The sequence below is a fragment of the Caretta caretta genome, chromosome 6, assembly GCF_965140235.1.
Source record: "Caretta caretta isolate rCarCar2 chromosome 6, rCarCar1.hap1, whole genome shotgun sequence".
NCBI lineage: Eukaryota > Metazoa > Chordata > Testudines > Cheloniidae > Caretta > Caretta caretta.
Genome location: NC_134211.1, coordinates 58,675,294 through 58,689,344, shown reverse-complemented (window position 1 = coordinate 58,689,344; position 14,051 = coordinate 58,675,294). Strand labels below are relative to the sequence as shown.

At 46.6% G+C, this 14,051-nt stretch overlaps 1 protein-coding gene across 5 annotated transcripts in view; it reads left to right on the top strand.

Moving 5' to 3' along the window:
• The window catches only part of LRP4 (LDL receptor related protein 4), a 104,168-nt gene extending 91,297 nt beyond the window's left edge, over positions 1-12,871 (top strand). For 4 of the 5 annotated variants that reach the window (XM_048854171.2, XM_048854170.2, XM_048854169.2 and 1 more), the window contains 6 exons: positions 1,094-1,207; positions 1,539-1,662; positions 3,386-3,453; positions 4,036-4,123; positions 7,619-7,760; positions 9,733-12,871. In XM_048854171.2, coding sequence (XP_048710128.1) covers positions 1,094-1,207; positions 1,539-1,662; positions 3,386-3,453; positions 4,036-4,123; positions 7,619-7,760; positions 9,733-10,068 — 872 coding nt within the window. In that variant the 3' untranslated portion in view covers positions 10,069-12,871. Of the gene's footprint in view, positions 1-1,093; positions 1,208-1,538; positions 1,663-3,385; positions 3,454-4,035; positions 4,124-7,618; positions 7,761-8,377; positions 8,447-9,732 lie in introns of all 5 variants that reach the window. The other variant, XM_048854172.2, reaches the window with a different exon arrangement.
• The last annotated feature ends 1,180 nt before the right edge of the window (positions 12,872-14,051 follow it).

The following is a 14,051-nucleotide window of genomic DNA, read 5'->3' as shown; positions in this document are numbered from 1 at the left end:
AGGGAAGGAGAGCAAATAAACAATTTGAAGAAGACTGAGGGGTTTCATCCCTATTTTGCTTCAGTCTTCACTAAAAGAATTAATTATGACCAGATGCTTCACATAATTAATATTAACAACAAGGGGAAGGAAGGCAAGCCAAAATAGAGAAAGATCAGGTTAAAGAACATCTAGATAAATTAGATATATTCAAGTTGGCTGGACTGGATGAAATTTATTCTAGTGTCTGTAAGGAACTCGCAGAAGCAATTTGGGAACCATAAGCAATTATCTTTTGAGAACTCATGGAGCGGAGGGTGAATTCCCAGAGGACAGGAGAAGGCAAATATAGTATCTATCTTTAAAAAGGTGAACGAAGGACTCGGAGAATCAAAGCCGGTCAGCTTAACTTTGATACCTGGAAAATATACTGGAACAAATTATTAAACAATCAGTTTAGACTCAGACTTTAACGCCAGAAGGGACTATCATGATCATGTCGTCTGACCTCATGCACATCCCAGTCCACAGGACCTCACTCACCTGTCCTATGCCCAGTTATTGACTGGGTTATTGAAGTCCTCAAATCTTGATTTAAAGAGTTCAAGTTACAGAGAATCGACTGTTTACTCTAGGTCAAACCAGCAAGTGGCCCATGCCCCATGTTGCAGAGGAAGGCCACAGGGTCGTTGCCAATCTGACCTGGGCATTCCTTCACAACCTCAAATATGGTGATCAGTTAGATCCTGAGCATGTGGGCAAGAGCCTCCAGTCAGAGACCTGGGAAAGAATTCTCTGTAGTAACCACCAAGCGTCTATTCCTAAGATTTATCTGTTTGGATGCAATGGTTGGGCTCCTCTCTGCTGATTTCCAGAATATTCTAGCCCCTTTTTGACACGGTTATTGTAATCTGTTGGTGCCTGGCTCTCTCCATCATTCTCTCAGTACTGTGGGGTAGAGGGGTTGGTTCATGTGGCACAGAAGTTCCTTGGCCTTCTGAGCAGTGTATCTTGATTGAGAGGGAAGTGAGGCTCCTGCTCTTGTGTACTGAACTCCATCAAGGCCTCACCTGATCACTTGCTCCAGGTTTAATGCCTTGGTTGTCTCCTTCAGGTACGAATGCCTGTGGAGTGAATAATGGAGGCTGCACCCATCTCTGCTTTGCCAGGGTTTCTGACTTTGTTTGTGTATGTCCAGATGAACCAGATGGACGACCCTGCTCCACCGGTGAGTTCAGAGAGGTTGTCTGGGGTAATAGCATCCATATGTGAACCACAGCCAGCACTCCCACCCTGGCCTTTAGCATCTCCTGTTGAGAAGCAGGGTATCTGGGAGGTCTCCAAACCTACAAAAGTCCCTACAATGTAAGTCAAGCAGCTGTGAGCTGCAAATACCTTTCCTACATTGCTTCCTGCTGGAGCAGATGGGCATTGGGTATCTGAGCTCTGTACACAAATTCTTGGTCTCACTATTTAGGAAGTGATCTGTGGTCTAGCAGACTTCTTCATCTGTCTCACAAAACCAGGCTCATATTTCTTTTTCTGTCTATATTGTTTAGTTCCTGGAATGGTCCCCCCTGTTCCTGAAACAACCAGTATGAGCGAGAGGAGCCAGACCTCACCTGGCAGATCAGGCTCTGCAACGACCAAACCCCACACATCCCTGGAAGCAACAGAAGGAAAGTGAGTGACTTTGCAGCTTGCAATCTGGACTTGAGAGTTAAATGCAGGATGTGCATGTCCCTTTCAGCTTCCACCACCTTATCACGCCTCCCCAAGGTAGAGTGAGACCATACAAACTCTAGACACCCTGTAAATAGCCACAGAAGACCCTGTCTACGAAGGCAGAGGCCCGCACTAGAGCCCTGCAAATCTGTGGATATCTGAGGACCATTTTTGTAGATTGGATGGTAAATACAAATTTTGTATTCGTGCAGGGCTCTAAATATAGGATCTCAAAGGTGGGGAAGCAGCTGTCTGCAGCTCATAGCCTGTGAGGCTGCTTCCTTCCAGATCCTATATTCCCTCCCCCTGCTCCATACAGAGAAAGGGGCGGTGATAGATCAAGACAGGCAGCAAAATCCCCCAGCTCCTATTGATGCAGTTTAAGCAGCCAAGCAATTTAGGAAACTCCCGACTTCACTATTGCTATATCAGGTCAGTTGGAGAGGGAGGCAGCTGCTTCTGCAAAGTAAGTTAGGAAGCCATATGAGCTACAGACAGCTGCTTCTTGATCTATCTCCTCTCCTTTCCTCTGTATTTGGCGGGAGGGGGGAGAAAGGGGAGAGGAATACAGGATCTAGAAGGCAAGGAAGCAGCCTCATAGGCTATGAGCTACAGACAGCTGCTTCCCCACTTTTGAGATCCTGTATACAGTACACTCGCACACAGACACTGCTCCTAAGAGGCACTGAGAGATAGCTGGCTGCTGGTGTGGTTTGCGGATAAAAGACAGAGGGCAGATTGCGGGTCAGATACAAGTTGATTCTTTTGGATGCGGATCCACATTTTTATCTGCGCAGGGCTCTAGCCAGCACTCTTTGGAGCTGGCATGGGCTGCATAGGCCTCGCTGCCCACTTTCAAATGTGCCTGCTAGCGTGATTGGTTGTTCAAGGTGCAGGAATCCTCTTGGCCCTGCCTATGGTACCCTGTGCTTCACATGTATGACTGCTGAACTCTTAACATGGAGAATGATTTCCCATGGGATGGGGGGGGTGGGAGCTCCATTGCTTTGATCATTTTAAACTAGACTGGGCAGAGCCCTGGAAGCAGTCCTGCCTTGGCCCTGAAGGGATAGCTAGGATGGGACCAAACAGCATGTCTGCAGGTCTTACTTTTATGATTAAATGCATAGAAAGTATTTTCTGCCATTGTCCCTTGGCCCACTTCTCTCCCTGCCCAGCAGGGAGAGCTCTTCCATCGCATATTGGGGTATTAACTGCAAGCAAAGACATACCTCTTTCTCTTTGCTGGGAATAAAAATCCCTGCAGAAAAATTTTTCTCTGCAGGGCTGGCTTTTCTTCTGTTCCTTTCCTAAGAGATTAGCACGATGTAGCCTCAATGTAGAGGGAAGGGGAAGAGTGACTGCTCAGCGCTAATGCCCTTTCTTGAATATGTCCCATGAACAAGCTGTCCAAAGATCCCAGCTTCACTTGCAGTGCGACAGAAGAGTGTGGAGACTCTAAGACCTACATAGTTAGGTCCAGAGAAACCTCTTTCATCTGGGTAGAAGGATATACTTGAGCAGGCAAAGGAATCTCTTGTCATAATGCCCCTTCTCAAACCCCCAGCTTACCCTCCATTCCCAGCTGCAGCCTGCCCTATCCTGCATGGCTCCATCCATACCCAGATGATGACTGGCTGCTCTGTGCAGTGAGATAACTCTGTGTCTTTGTGCCCTTCAGCTGCTCTGCCAAAGATATTGGCCAAGGCCTGTGCACCCGGAAGAACGAGGCAGTACTGGCAACCACAGGTGAGTTCTTCTTCCTTACTCTCTGCTAGCTGAACCTTTCTTCCAGATTATGCCAGGGCCTTTCGTTCTAAGGTGTTCAGGACTCAAATGTGACTTTCTTCAATCTCATTCTGAGCAGGACAAGGAGTATCCCAAGGATGAAAATCAGTCATGCTCTCTTTCAGCCCCAAACAGGCTCTTCCCTAGGTGGCCAGAGGAGAGGATTTTAGTCTGAAGGACAGCAGAGTTCCCCAACCCCCACATTCATCACTCAGGCGGAACAAGTTTAGCTCCCAAAGGGTGCTTTCCCCCTCTAGTCTGGTTGGTGAGGAAGACTAACCCAGCCAGGGAGTAAGCTGTGAGCAGAAGGGGGTAACTTGCCCCTATCTTTGAAAAATAATATCACCCCTACTTCAGAGGTCTTCTCCAGATTCCCTGAAGAGGAGAGAATGGGCTCAAGCTGTGCCAAGATCCACCCTAGAGTTGGGCTGCTAAACCCCAATACATAGGTGTGTACATGTATGCACACACAGCTACACTAGTTTTGAACATATTCCAGTGGCACAGAAAGGGCCTCCTCTCACCCTTGCTATTCTTTTTCAGGAGAAGGGCTGCATGTCACCTACATTATTGGAGGCCTCCTGAGTGTCTTGGTCATTCTGCTGCTTATTGCTGCTCTAATTATATACAGGTATCTGACCCCCACTTCCCATCCTGTCCCCTTCTTCCCTGTTGTTGGTGAATTGAGTCTTTTGGTTGAAGGAGATTTTCAACAAAGGTCCTTCATCGCTGGGGCTACAAGCATCTCATTATCTGGAAACAGTAATAATAACGATTTCATTTTATTTACGAAGACCCCTGGCCCACGTAGACCTTGGGGAGCAGACTGAGGTCTGTTGGGGAGCCCTAAAGTTCTCCTCCTCCTTATAAAGAGCATATGGGAAGAGCCACCCCCTGCACTTGCACCCAGCCCTCCTGCTCCCTGCTCTGCAAAACCCTGTTTAGCTTGATGTTATAGAGAGTCTGGAAAATCATATGCAGGAGCATGATGGAATTTGTATCACCATGGCATTGGATCTCGTCTAGTACAGAAGTTCTCAAATTTCATTGTATCGCGACCCCCTTCTGACAACAAAAATTACTACATGATCCCAGGACAGGGGACTGAAGCCTGAGCCCACCCAAGCATTGCTGCCCCGGGTTTGGGGGCCAAAGCCCAAGCCTGAGCCGTACCACCAAGGGCTAGGGGGCAAAGTTGAAGCCCAGGCAAAGGGCCTGTAACCTGAGCCCCGCTGCCCATGGCTGCAGCGCTCGGGCTTCAGCTTCAGCCTGGGGCAGTGGGGCTCGGGCTTTGGCACCAGGTTCCAGCAAGTCTAACACCAGCCATGGTGACCTAATTAAAATGGGGTCATGACCCACTTTGGGGTCCCGACCCACAGTTTGAGAAACGCTTGTCTAGTAAATCTGTGAGTTCCAAACGCTTTCAGCCAGCTGCTCTCACAAGCTCTTCCAGAGCATGACCCTCTCCTAAGGGGCACTTGTTTTGTTCTACTGATCTCTGTCTCTGTAAAGGCCATGACCTGATTCTGCTCTTATGGGTTTTACACTAATATGACTCCATTGCCTAATAGCGAAGTCACCTCTGACTTGTACTGGTGTAAGCGAGAGACAACCCGACTGCCTGGCCCTAGTGCATGGTGGCTGTACAGGCAGTTGAAGGGAACACCTGTACCTGATGAAACAGGCTCTCCTCTGGCCTGAGGGAACAAATAGATCATTGGAGCTTTCTGGTCACTAGGTTGGGGCCTTGTCTGTAGAAACAGACCTTTTGGCAATGGGACCGTAATTCTCTACTGACAGAATCATAGAAATGTAGGGCTGGAAGGGACCTCAAGGTCATGTAGTCCAGTCCTCTGCACTGAGTCAGGACCAAGTAAACCTAGACAGTCTGTGACAGATGGTTTTTAAGAACAGGTTAGACAAACTCCAATTATGGGGATTCCACAACCTCCTTTGAAAACTTATTCCAGCGCTTAAATATTCGTATAGTTAGAAAGTTTTTCTCACATCTAGCCAAAGTCTCCCTTGCTGCAGATTAAGCCTGTTATTTCTTCACCTACCCTCAGTGGTCATCAGTCACAGTCCTCTTTGTAACGGCCCCTAACATATTTAAAGACTGTTATCAGGTGCCCCTCTCAGTCTTGAGCAAAGAAGACTAAACATACCCAGTTTTTTTAAACCTTTCCTCATTGGTCAGGTTTTGTAAATCATTTATCATTTTTGCTGCTGTCCTCTGGACACACTATAATCTATTCACATGTTTCTTAAAGTGTGGCTCTCAGAACTGGACACAGAACTCCAGATGAGGCCTACCAGTGCCAAGTAGAGCAGAATAATTATCCCATGTCTTACATATGAAACTCCTGTTAATATACTCCAGAAAAATTAGTGTTTTTCACAGCATATCACATTATTGGCTCATATTAAATTAGTGATCCACTATAGCCCGCCCCCTCCCCCCTTTTCAGCAGTACTATCCCCATTTTGTAGTTGTGCACTTAATTTTTCCTTCCTAAATGTAGTACTTTATACTGGTCTTTACTGAATTTCATCTTGTTGATTTCAGTCCAATTTGTCAGTCACTTTGAATTTTAATCTTGTCCTGCAAAGTGCTTGCAACCCCTTCCAGCTTGGTGTCATCCTCAAATTTTATAAGTATACTCTCCACTCCATTATGAGAGTCACTAATTAAAATATTGAATAGTACCAGACCCAGGACAATACCACCTATTTGGGACCCCATTAGATATGTCCCAATAGTCCGACAGTGAATCATTGATAACTACGATTTGAGTACGGTCTTTCAACAAGTTGTATGCTTTATAATAATTTTATCACATTTCCTTATTTTGCTGATGGGACTATAATGTAGGACTGTGTCAAAAGCCTTACGAAAATCAAGATATATCATGAGTATTGCTTCCCCTCTATTCACGAGACAAGTAACCCTGTCAAAAAGGAAGTTAGTTTGGTTTGGCATGATTTGTTCTTGGCAAATCCATTTTAACTATTCCTTATAACCCTGTTCTCTCCTAATCCAAGTTAGGCTGACTGGTCTATAATTCTCCAGGTGCTCTGTGTTTCTCCTTTTAAAATATAGTTGCTATGTTTCCCCTTCGCCAGTCATCAGGGACCTCACCTGTTCTCCATCAGTTCTCAATGATAATTGGTAAAAGTTCCGAGATTGCTTCAGCTAGTTCCTTAAGGACACTAGGATGAATTTCATCAGGTCTAGCCAACTTGAATACATCTCACTTGTTTAAATATTCTCTAATCTGTTCTCTCTCTATTTTGGCTTGCGTTCCTTCCCCCTTGTTGTTAAATTAATTCTATTAACCTTTTTAGTGAAGACTGAAGCAAAGTAAGCAATACCTCAGCTTTCTAGAGTTCTCTGTTAGTTCTCCTTCACCACTAAGTAGAGGACCTACACTTTCATTTGTCTTTCTCTTGCTCTTAGTGTATTGATAGAAGCTCTTCTTATTGCCTTTTATGTCCCTTGCTAGGTGTAACTCATTTTGTGTCTTAGACTTTCTGACTTTGTCTCTGCATGTTTATGCTATTCTTTTGTACTCCTCCTTGGCAGTTTGTCCATGTTTCCACTTTTTGTAGGTTTCCTTTTTGATTTTCAGGTCATTAAAGGCTCCTAATGGAGATATACTGTCCTCTTACTGGTCTTTCTATCTTTCCTTACCGTCGAGATAGTTTGCTGTTGCTGAGAATTTCTTCCCATGAGGCCTTCTCTACCAGTTCTGAGTTAGTTAAAGTCTGATTTTTTGAAGTCCATCTTCCTTATTCTGCTGTTTTCACTTCTTCCTTTCCTTATAATCGTGAAGTCCATCATTTCATGATCACTTTCACCCAAGTTGCCATACACCTTCAGATTAGCAACCAATTCCTTCCTGTTAAGTTAGCTAGTTTATACTTGATTCTATGTCCTTAGTTACTGCCTCCACCTTCTGAAACAAGAAGTTGTCCCCTAACACATTCCAAGAACTTACTGGACATTTTGTGTTACCTTGCCAACAGATATCTGGGTAGTTAGTCTCCCATTACTACCAGGTCATGTGTTTTGGATATTTCTGTTGTTTGTTCTTCCACCTCCTCTTCCTGATTTCTCCTCCTACAGACACAAGAAGTCTAAGTTCACAGACCCTGGCTTGGGGAACCTGACTTACAGTAACCCGTCATACCGGACAGCTACCCAGGAGGTGAAGATCGAAACTATTCCCAAGCCGACCTTGTACAACCAGCTGTGCTATAAGAAGGAGGTAAGAGCTGCTCTTAGAGGCCTCCGGGACCAACTTCTAACTGTCCTAACATTACAAATCTATGTAAATAGTGAAAGTGAATTGTGCTTGGTTCTTGGCAGGTACCTGAACCCCGAAAACATCCCCATCCCCAGAGCTCTCCAAAATCTGTCCCAGGAAGATCCCTGGGATGGGTGAGGGCAGCTGCAGTAAGCTACCAAGCAAGACTCTCACAGGGCTTAACTAGCACATCTCTCAGTTCCTCATTGTTTCCCACTTGCGCAGACCTGCCTTAGGCTCCAACTTCCCCCCTATTCCTATAGTCTCCTGTGTCCCTCTTACAGTGTTGCTGGCCACCAGGCTGTTGGGTTTAAAGGGAAAATTCTACCTTTGGACCCATGTTCCTTGGCTGAGTCCTGTCCTTCCCCACTGACCCTAACACTGCCCTGGGCAGTCACGGATAGAACCAGGAAGAGTCTGGCTAGAAGGGACACAGCTCTTGTCTATGCACCATGTGGAGGGGCAGGGTGGAGAGAAGAACTGAAAATCCTGATGACTAGGACATTGGTATGGGCCCCATATAGAGCTGTATCTATTTTTATCGTGTAGCACTTAGTTTCTCCTCTTTGTTTCCTCAGCAACTTTCTCATCCCCCTGATAGCTTCTCATCTTTCTTCTTCTGATTTCTGCTCACATCCTCACGTCAGGTATCACTGCTCTGTTTGTATATGTGTGAGTGACCCCCATCTCCTTCACTCCTGCAGCACTGAAAGGCTCTAACACTGTCATGTACAAATTGCTGCTCGGCTGGCTTTCCCATGTGTCTGTGTTTGTGCCTTTGAACTAGCTCAACTAAACTCCCTGGGCTGGGGATGCACAGGGCATTTTCTAGCACTGGTCTTTTGGTTGTGTGGCTAAGGGTTTGCAGTTTATGCTACTTAAAGAAAATAACTTATCTGGGGGAGTTTATGATTCTTGTAGACCCTGGAGATGGATAAGGCCTGTTATACCATTGACTCCCTTTCCCAGGGGCCAGGATAGGATTGTTCCATATAGGACAATTTTTAGTGGTTTTGTTTGAAATGCCCCAAGAAATAGATCCCTCAATCTTTCCTCTGTATTTCACAGCCTCCAATACTCCACTGTCAGAATGGTTTCCCTGAGATTCACTCTAAACCTTTCCCATTTTTTTCTTAGTCTCATTACTTAGATATACCCACATGTATCACACACATAATTCTTCTCTCCTCTGGGGGGGGCGGGTTTACAAACACCTATGAGATGTCTACACCCATGCCTCTTCAGTCATCACTGAGCCAAGCTAGACAGAATTCACTCTTAATCTCTGCTCATAACTTTGTCCCTCTAGCCCTCTGATAATGTCTGTTGTTCTCTATACTTCCTCTGTTATTTTCACTGCAGTGAGGTGCTCAAACCCAACACAGTAGACCAGGTGGGCTGTCTCAAGATGTGTATAAAGGGCAACTTGCTCCTCCCTGCTCTGGGATATAAAGCCACTGCATATGCAGCTCCCAAACTGATTAACCTTTTTAGCAGCCTTGTCCCATTGCAAACTCCTACCTGATTTTCTGCCTACTTCTGCCCTTTAGTCTCTCTTGGCTGTTCCTGCTTCCAGGTTTCTCCTTCCTGTTCAGGCTCTGGTATTATTCCTGCCCCCAAATGGCATTGACTCCATTTGTCCAAGTGAAGCAGAAGAGCCATCTTCCCTCACCTTTTTCCATGGATTGAAGGAGCCTGGAGATTTGGAATGGGTATTCCTTTGGGGAGGGCTTGGGTGTGCTGGGCTGAGCATTGTGAGGGGGAAGACTAGAATGGTCTCTGCTGCCCTGATGGCAGCAGCCAGTTACTCTTTTCATTGAGGGGCATCCCTTTGCTTGCTTCTTTGCCTGTCTCATTCCAGCCGCTGCTTTGTTCTTTGGCTAGAAGTGACTGATGCTCTGTGGGTATTTTTATTCTGTTGTCTCCCCGCTAGGCTGGTCATGATCATTGCTACACCAAGGAAAAGATCAAGATTGTGGAAGGAATATGCCTCTTGTCCGGTGACGAGTCTGAGTGGGATGACCTCAAGCAGATACGGAGCTCCCGGGGAGGGATACTCCGGGACCACGTCTGCATGAAGACTGACACTGTCTCTATCCAGGCCAGCTCTGGCTCACTGGATGACACCGAAACTGAGCAGCTGCTGCAGGAGGAGCAGTCTGAGTGCAGCAGTGTCAACACGGCAGCAGCCACCCCGGAACGGCGCGGCTCACTCCCAGACACAGGTTGGAAACACCAATGCAAGCCCTCCACGGAGAGTGAGGTCTAAAGCATGCACTACCTTGGAGATGCCCAGCTCCTCCTCAGCCCCTGCTCTATATGAATGAGACAGGACTCATTTTGTCATGCAGGGAGAAGCCCAGAGACAAGCCTTCCTGTTGCAAGGAGCCCAGAGACTGACTGCCTTTCAGCAAGGAGCTGGGGCCAGACTGTTCCCTCATGGCAGGGGGGAATGGACCCCAGAGACCCTTTTGGCTCATTCTCACTGTTTTGTGGTTTATTTATATGTTCCCTTTTCCTGGAAGCTGCCATGGTAACTTCTGCAGTGACTCCTCTGGGCTGAGTCTAATTCAGATTCTGTCCCCTCTGGCAATCTGCGAGTTCTGCACTGTCAAGCTCACAATTCATGCCTCTGGGAGAGCAGAGCTCCTCCACTGCCAGCTTCTCATCAGGCTCAGCACCTCTTGCCCGATTCATTCAGAGGCCAGCTCTGCTCTCTCTACTTTGGGGAATTGGTGGAGGGCTGAAAGAGGGGACAGTGTAGCAGCAGGTCACTTCTAAGGGGATAAAGAGAGCAACCACAGCTGCTATGTTTCTTGTGATTGATGTCATTAGAATGTCACTGCCACTTTCCCCACCTTCTGGCACATCTCTACAGGAGTGGTGAAGCCTGGTGCTGGAGCACTGTGTCTGTTGCTGGCAATGGACACTGCTCCTATTCACCTTGTTGCTATCACCCACTTCAAAAAGCAACTGAATGCAGATAGGACTCTCCTAACTGCTTTCAGTGTACAGTGGAGTTAGAGCTGCCATATCGGGGGACAGAATATATTTTTACTGCTCTTAGCTTCACAGGCCTACTGCGAGGAAACTCAGCTCAGAGGGAGAGAGTCTGGAGTGTATTCCTTCTTTTACATCATCAACAAAGCTGTTTATAAAGTTCCCATCAGAAGGCCAGCCAGTTACACTTGTGCAAACCTATGGAAGACCATGGGCCTGACTAGATGTCACTGAGGATCTGTTGTGGCTGGTAGAACCTTTTTTTTTACTAGTGGCGTGTGAAGTGGGATGATTGGGGAAACCATTCTATTAGTAAACTGAGCCCATTTGACATGGAATCAGAGAAATAGCCATGGCGCTCTAGGGGCCATTTTTGAATAGTCACTTATCAACTAGAAGTTGTGCTTTAAGTTCCATTTTTTTTACTGGCAAATAATTCTTCTTGCAGAGGTCTCTATTCTTCCCCTCAGCTGTATGGGGACCCAGTTCTATTCTGGCTCTGCAGCCTATGAGGCCTTTCACTTATACCTGGCTCCTATACACAGTGCATGGTGGGTTTCCTGCTGGGCCCTGGTAGCTTTGGGGTGTGCTTGGGCCTGGGTGCTGAGTGGTGTCCAAGCATGACATTGGCAACAGGCATCCATGTGGAATAGGGCTCATGGGAACCCAAAGACAAACCACATTTGAACTAGTCTCTGCAAATCCTCATTTTTTAGGAGGGAAGGGGAGAGCAGGGAAGGCAGGGGGTGGAAAACCCACACACCTAATTATTTGAGCTTCAAGAGAGACATCCCTGGCAGCCTTTGAAGCTTTAGCTCCTTCTGGGCCCAAAGCTCTTCTTTTAATATTCTCTTGACTTGCCACATCTAAAGGAAAAAAACCTCTTCCCCTTCCAAAAGAGGGTTTAGTCCCCCCATTTCGTTCATAGGAATTTTATCTAAGGTAAAAAATGAAATCCCAAGCTAGGTGTTTGGAAACAGAACTGTCCCAAGAAGTGATCCCCTGAGATAATCCCAGCCTTGCCTCCTGCTGTGAAAAGGCCATGTGCATTCCCATCCAGGGTGTAGGGAGGACCCAGCTGGTGCTAGGGGTGCTTCATGGAGTGGTGATTTGGATTCAGTGGGGAGAAAAAGCAGCAGGAGCCAGAGCTTTGCCATTTCACTAACATGGACTTGGGCTAGCCAGGCTGCAACACACAGGGGCAAGAGCAAGGGCTCAAGTGTAGGAGGAAGACCCCAGTTGGGAGGGAGCCTGTGTGTAGGGTAGTGGAAGCAGGGTGGGGAACTAGCCTGTGTGGGAAAAGGCTCTAACATCCTGGGAGAACAGCCCTACCTCTCTTCTCTCCTGATGAGTTATGTGAATGCATCACTCTGCACTACACATTAAACATCCAGGTGTGTGGGGAAGAGGGACTGGAAACACCCACCCATTCCCCTCAGTGGACCTATGGAAATAATAGCTGCGTGAGTTGAGAATGCAGAACAGAAGGAAAAGCTCAATCAGTCTTTCCAACAGCTACTGGTGTTCAAACTCTCTCTGAAACTATGCACATTCCTACTCCTAGGAAGGAAACCTGTACATTCCAGCCCCAAGACCATTCACAGCTACCCTCCAAACTTCCCCAGTCCCTTCCCCTCCAACCCCAACAGAGATCATATGTTTGCTACGCTGGGGAGATGAAGCAATGAAATCTCCTACAGCCCTAGTTCAACTACTGGTGTGAGCGGACATAAGATTCCCCAATGTGAGCAAACAGCCCTTGTGAGATGCTGCCTCGGGGGTGCATTGCATTTCCCTGTTCTGGGGAGGAAAAGGCCTTAATTGCATGAGGGCTATACAGAATGTAGAAAGGGCAGAACTGGGGGATGATCTCTTGAGCACTGATTTGCTATGTAAAAAGCAAACTTCTCTCTCCTGTTTGTCCTGAGCTAATGGCAGTGATTCCCCTGCATTCTTGTGTAATGATTTTAACGTTACTCACTGGAGAGATTGGACTTTCTGGAGTTATTTAACCACTATGTTCAGTATTTTAGGAGTTGATAATTTAATATAAATTTAGCTTTTCTTAATCACTCTGCTTGGCTTTGAGTTGTGAATCATGCATGTTATACTGGCTCCCTTTGGAGAATGAGGAGCTCCAGGCCTTGTTTGCATAGAACCTCATCTCTGCTCACTGAGCACCGCAGCTGGAGGGATTGAGAAGATGAAAATGGAAGCAGTGTTCTGTGGATAATCCAGCTGACTGTGACACACACATTCTTCAGCAGTGAAGCCTGATCTAAGGCCCACTGCCAAGAAAGAGACAACTGTGGCTCAAATGCAGTGAGCTCACATTCTTCCTTCACTCTGTTTGACATGGCAACAGGGGCTAGTAGCCTAGTCTTTCTGAAGAACATTGTGACCAAATTGTTGTAAGCCATATATGGATAGTGTTGCCTTTTCTATGACTGCTGCAGGAATCCTCTCTTCAGTGGTGCCTTTGCTTAATGCAGTGTGATGCTTTAAAGTCGTTCTTGGTGGTAGGGGGTGTGTAGTGGCAGAGTTGTAAACAGAATCCAAGTCTCCAGACATGTCTCCCTGCTCTAACCACGAGACAGGATTGACTCACCCACAGTTCACTGAGAGAAGTGGGATTTGGACCTTTTGATTTTAGTAATATTTTAAAACTGAAAGAGGAGGACAATCAAGCTTCTCTATGCAGAGATCCATCTCTGTATCACCCCCAATATGGTATTCAGGCAACACGAGCAGAGAAAGCTGGTCTTCCACAGCAGACCACACCAAGATAATTCAGTGTGGGCATAGCACCCGGTTGCTCCTGAGCACTCACCTTTTTATTTTTTAAATGCCGCAGTGATACTTGTGTTTGGGTATATGTGCTCCAATTTCTGAAACAAGTTATCTCTACTGCCAAGACAGAGAGCCAGGCCCAATTCAAACTCACTTCCTAATCTGGCAGGGTTTGGGAACTATGCACAGAATGTACTAACTCCTGGGAAGGGTGGGAAGACAAAACCTCCTGTCACAGGTGGAGGAGTTACTGCAGCATAAGGAAGCCTGAAAGGAGATCCACTCCTCTGACAAAAGGAGGGTAGACTCAAGGGCAGTAGAGCTAAAGGGGAGTCATCTATTCTGAAGGTACCTGACAGAGATGATCCTGAAAGGGGGAATACAGAAGCCACCAACTGCATAACAAAATCAATGGAGTGATGAACGGCCTGAGCTGGGACGGCCATGAAACTCCAAAACACA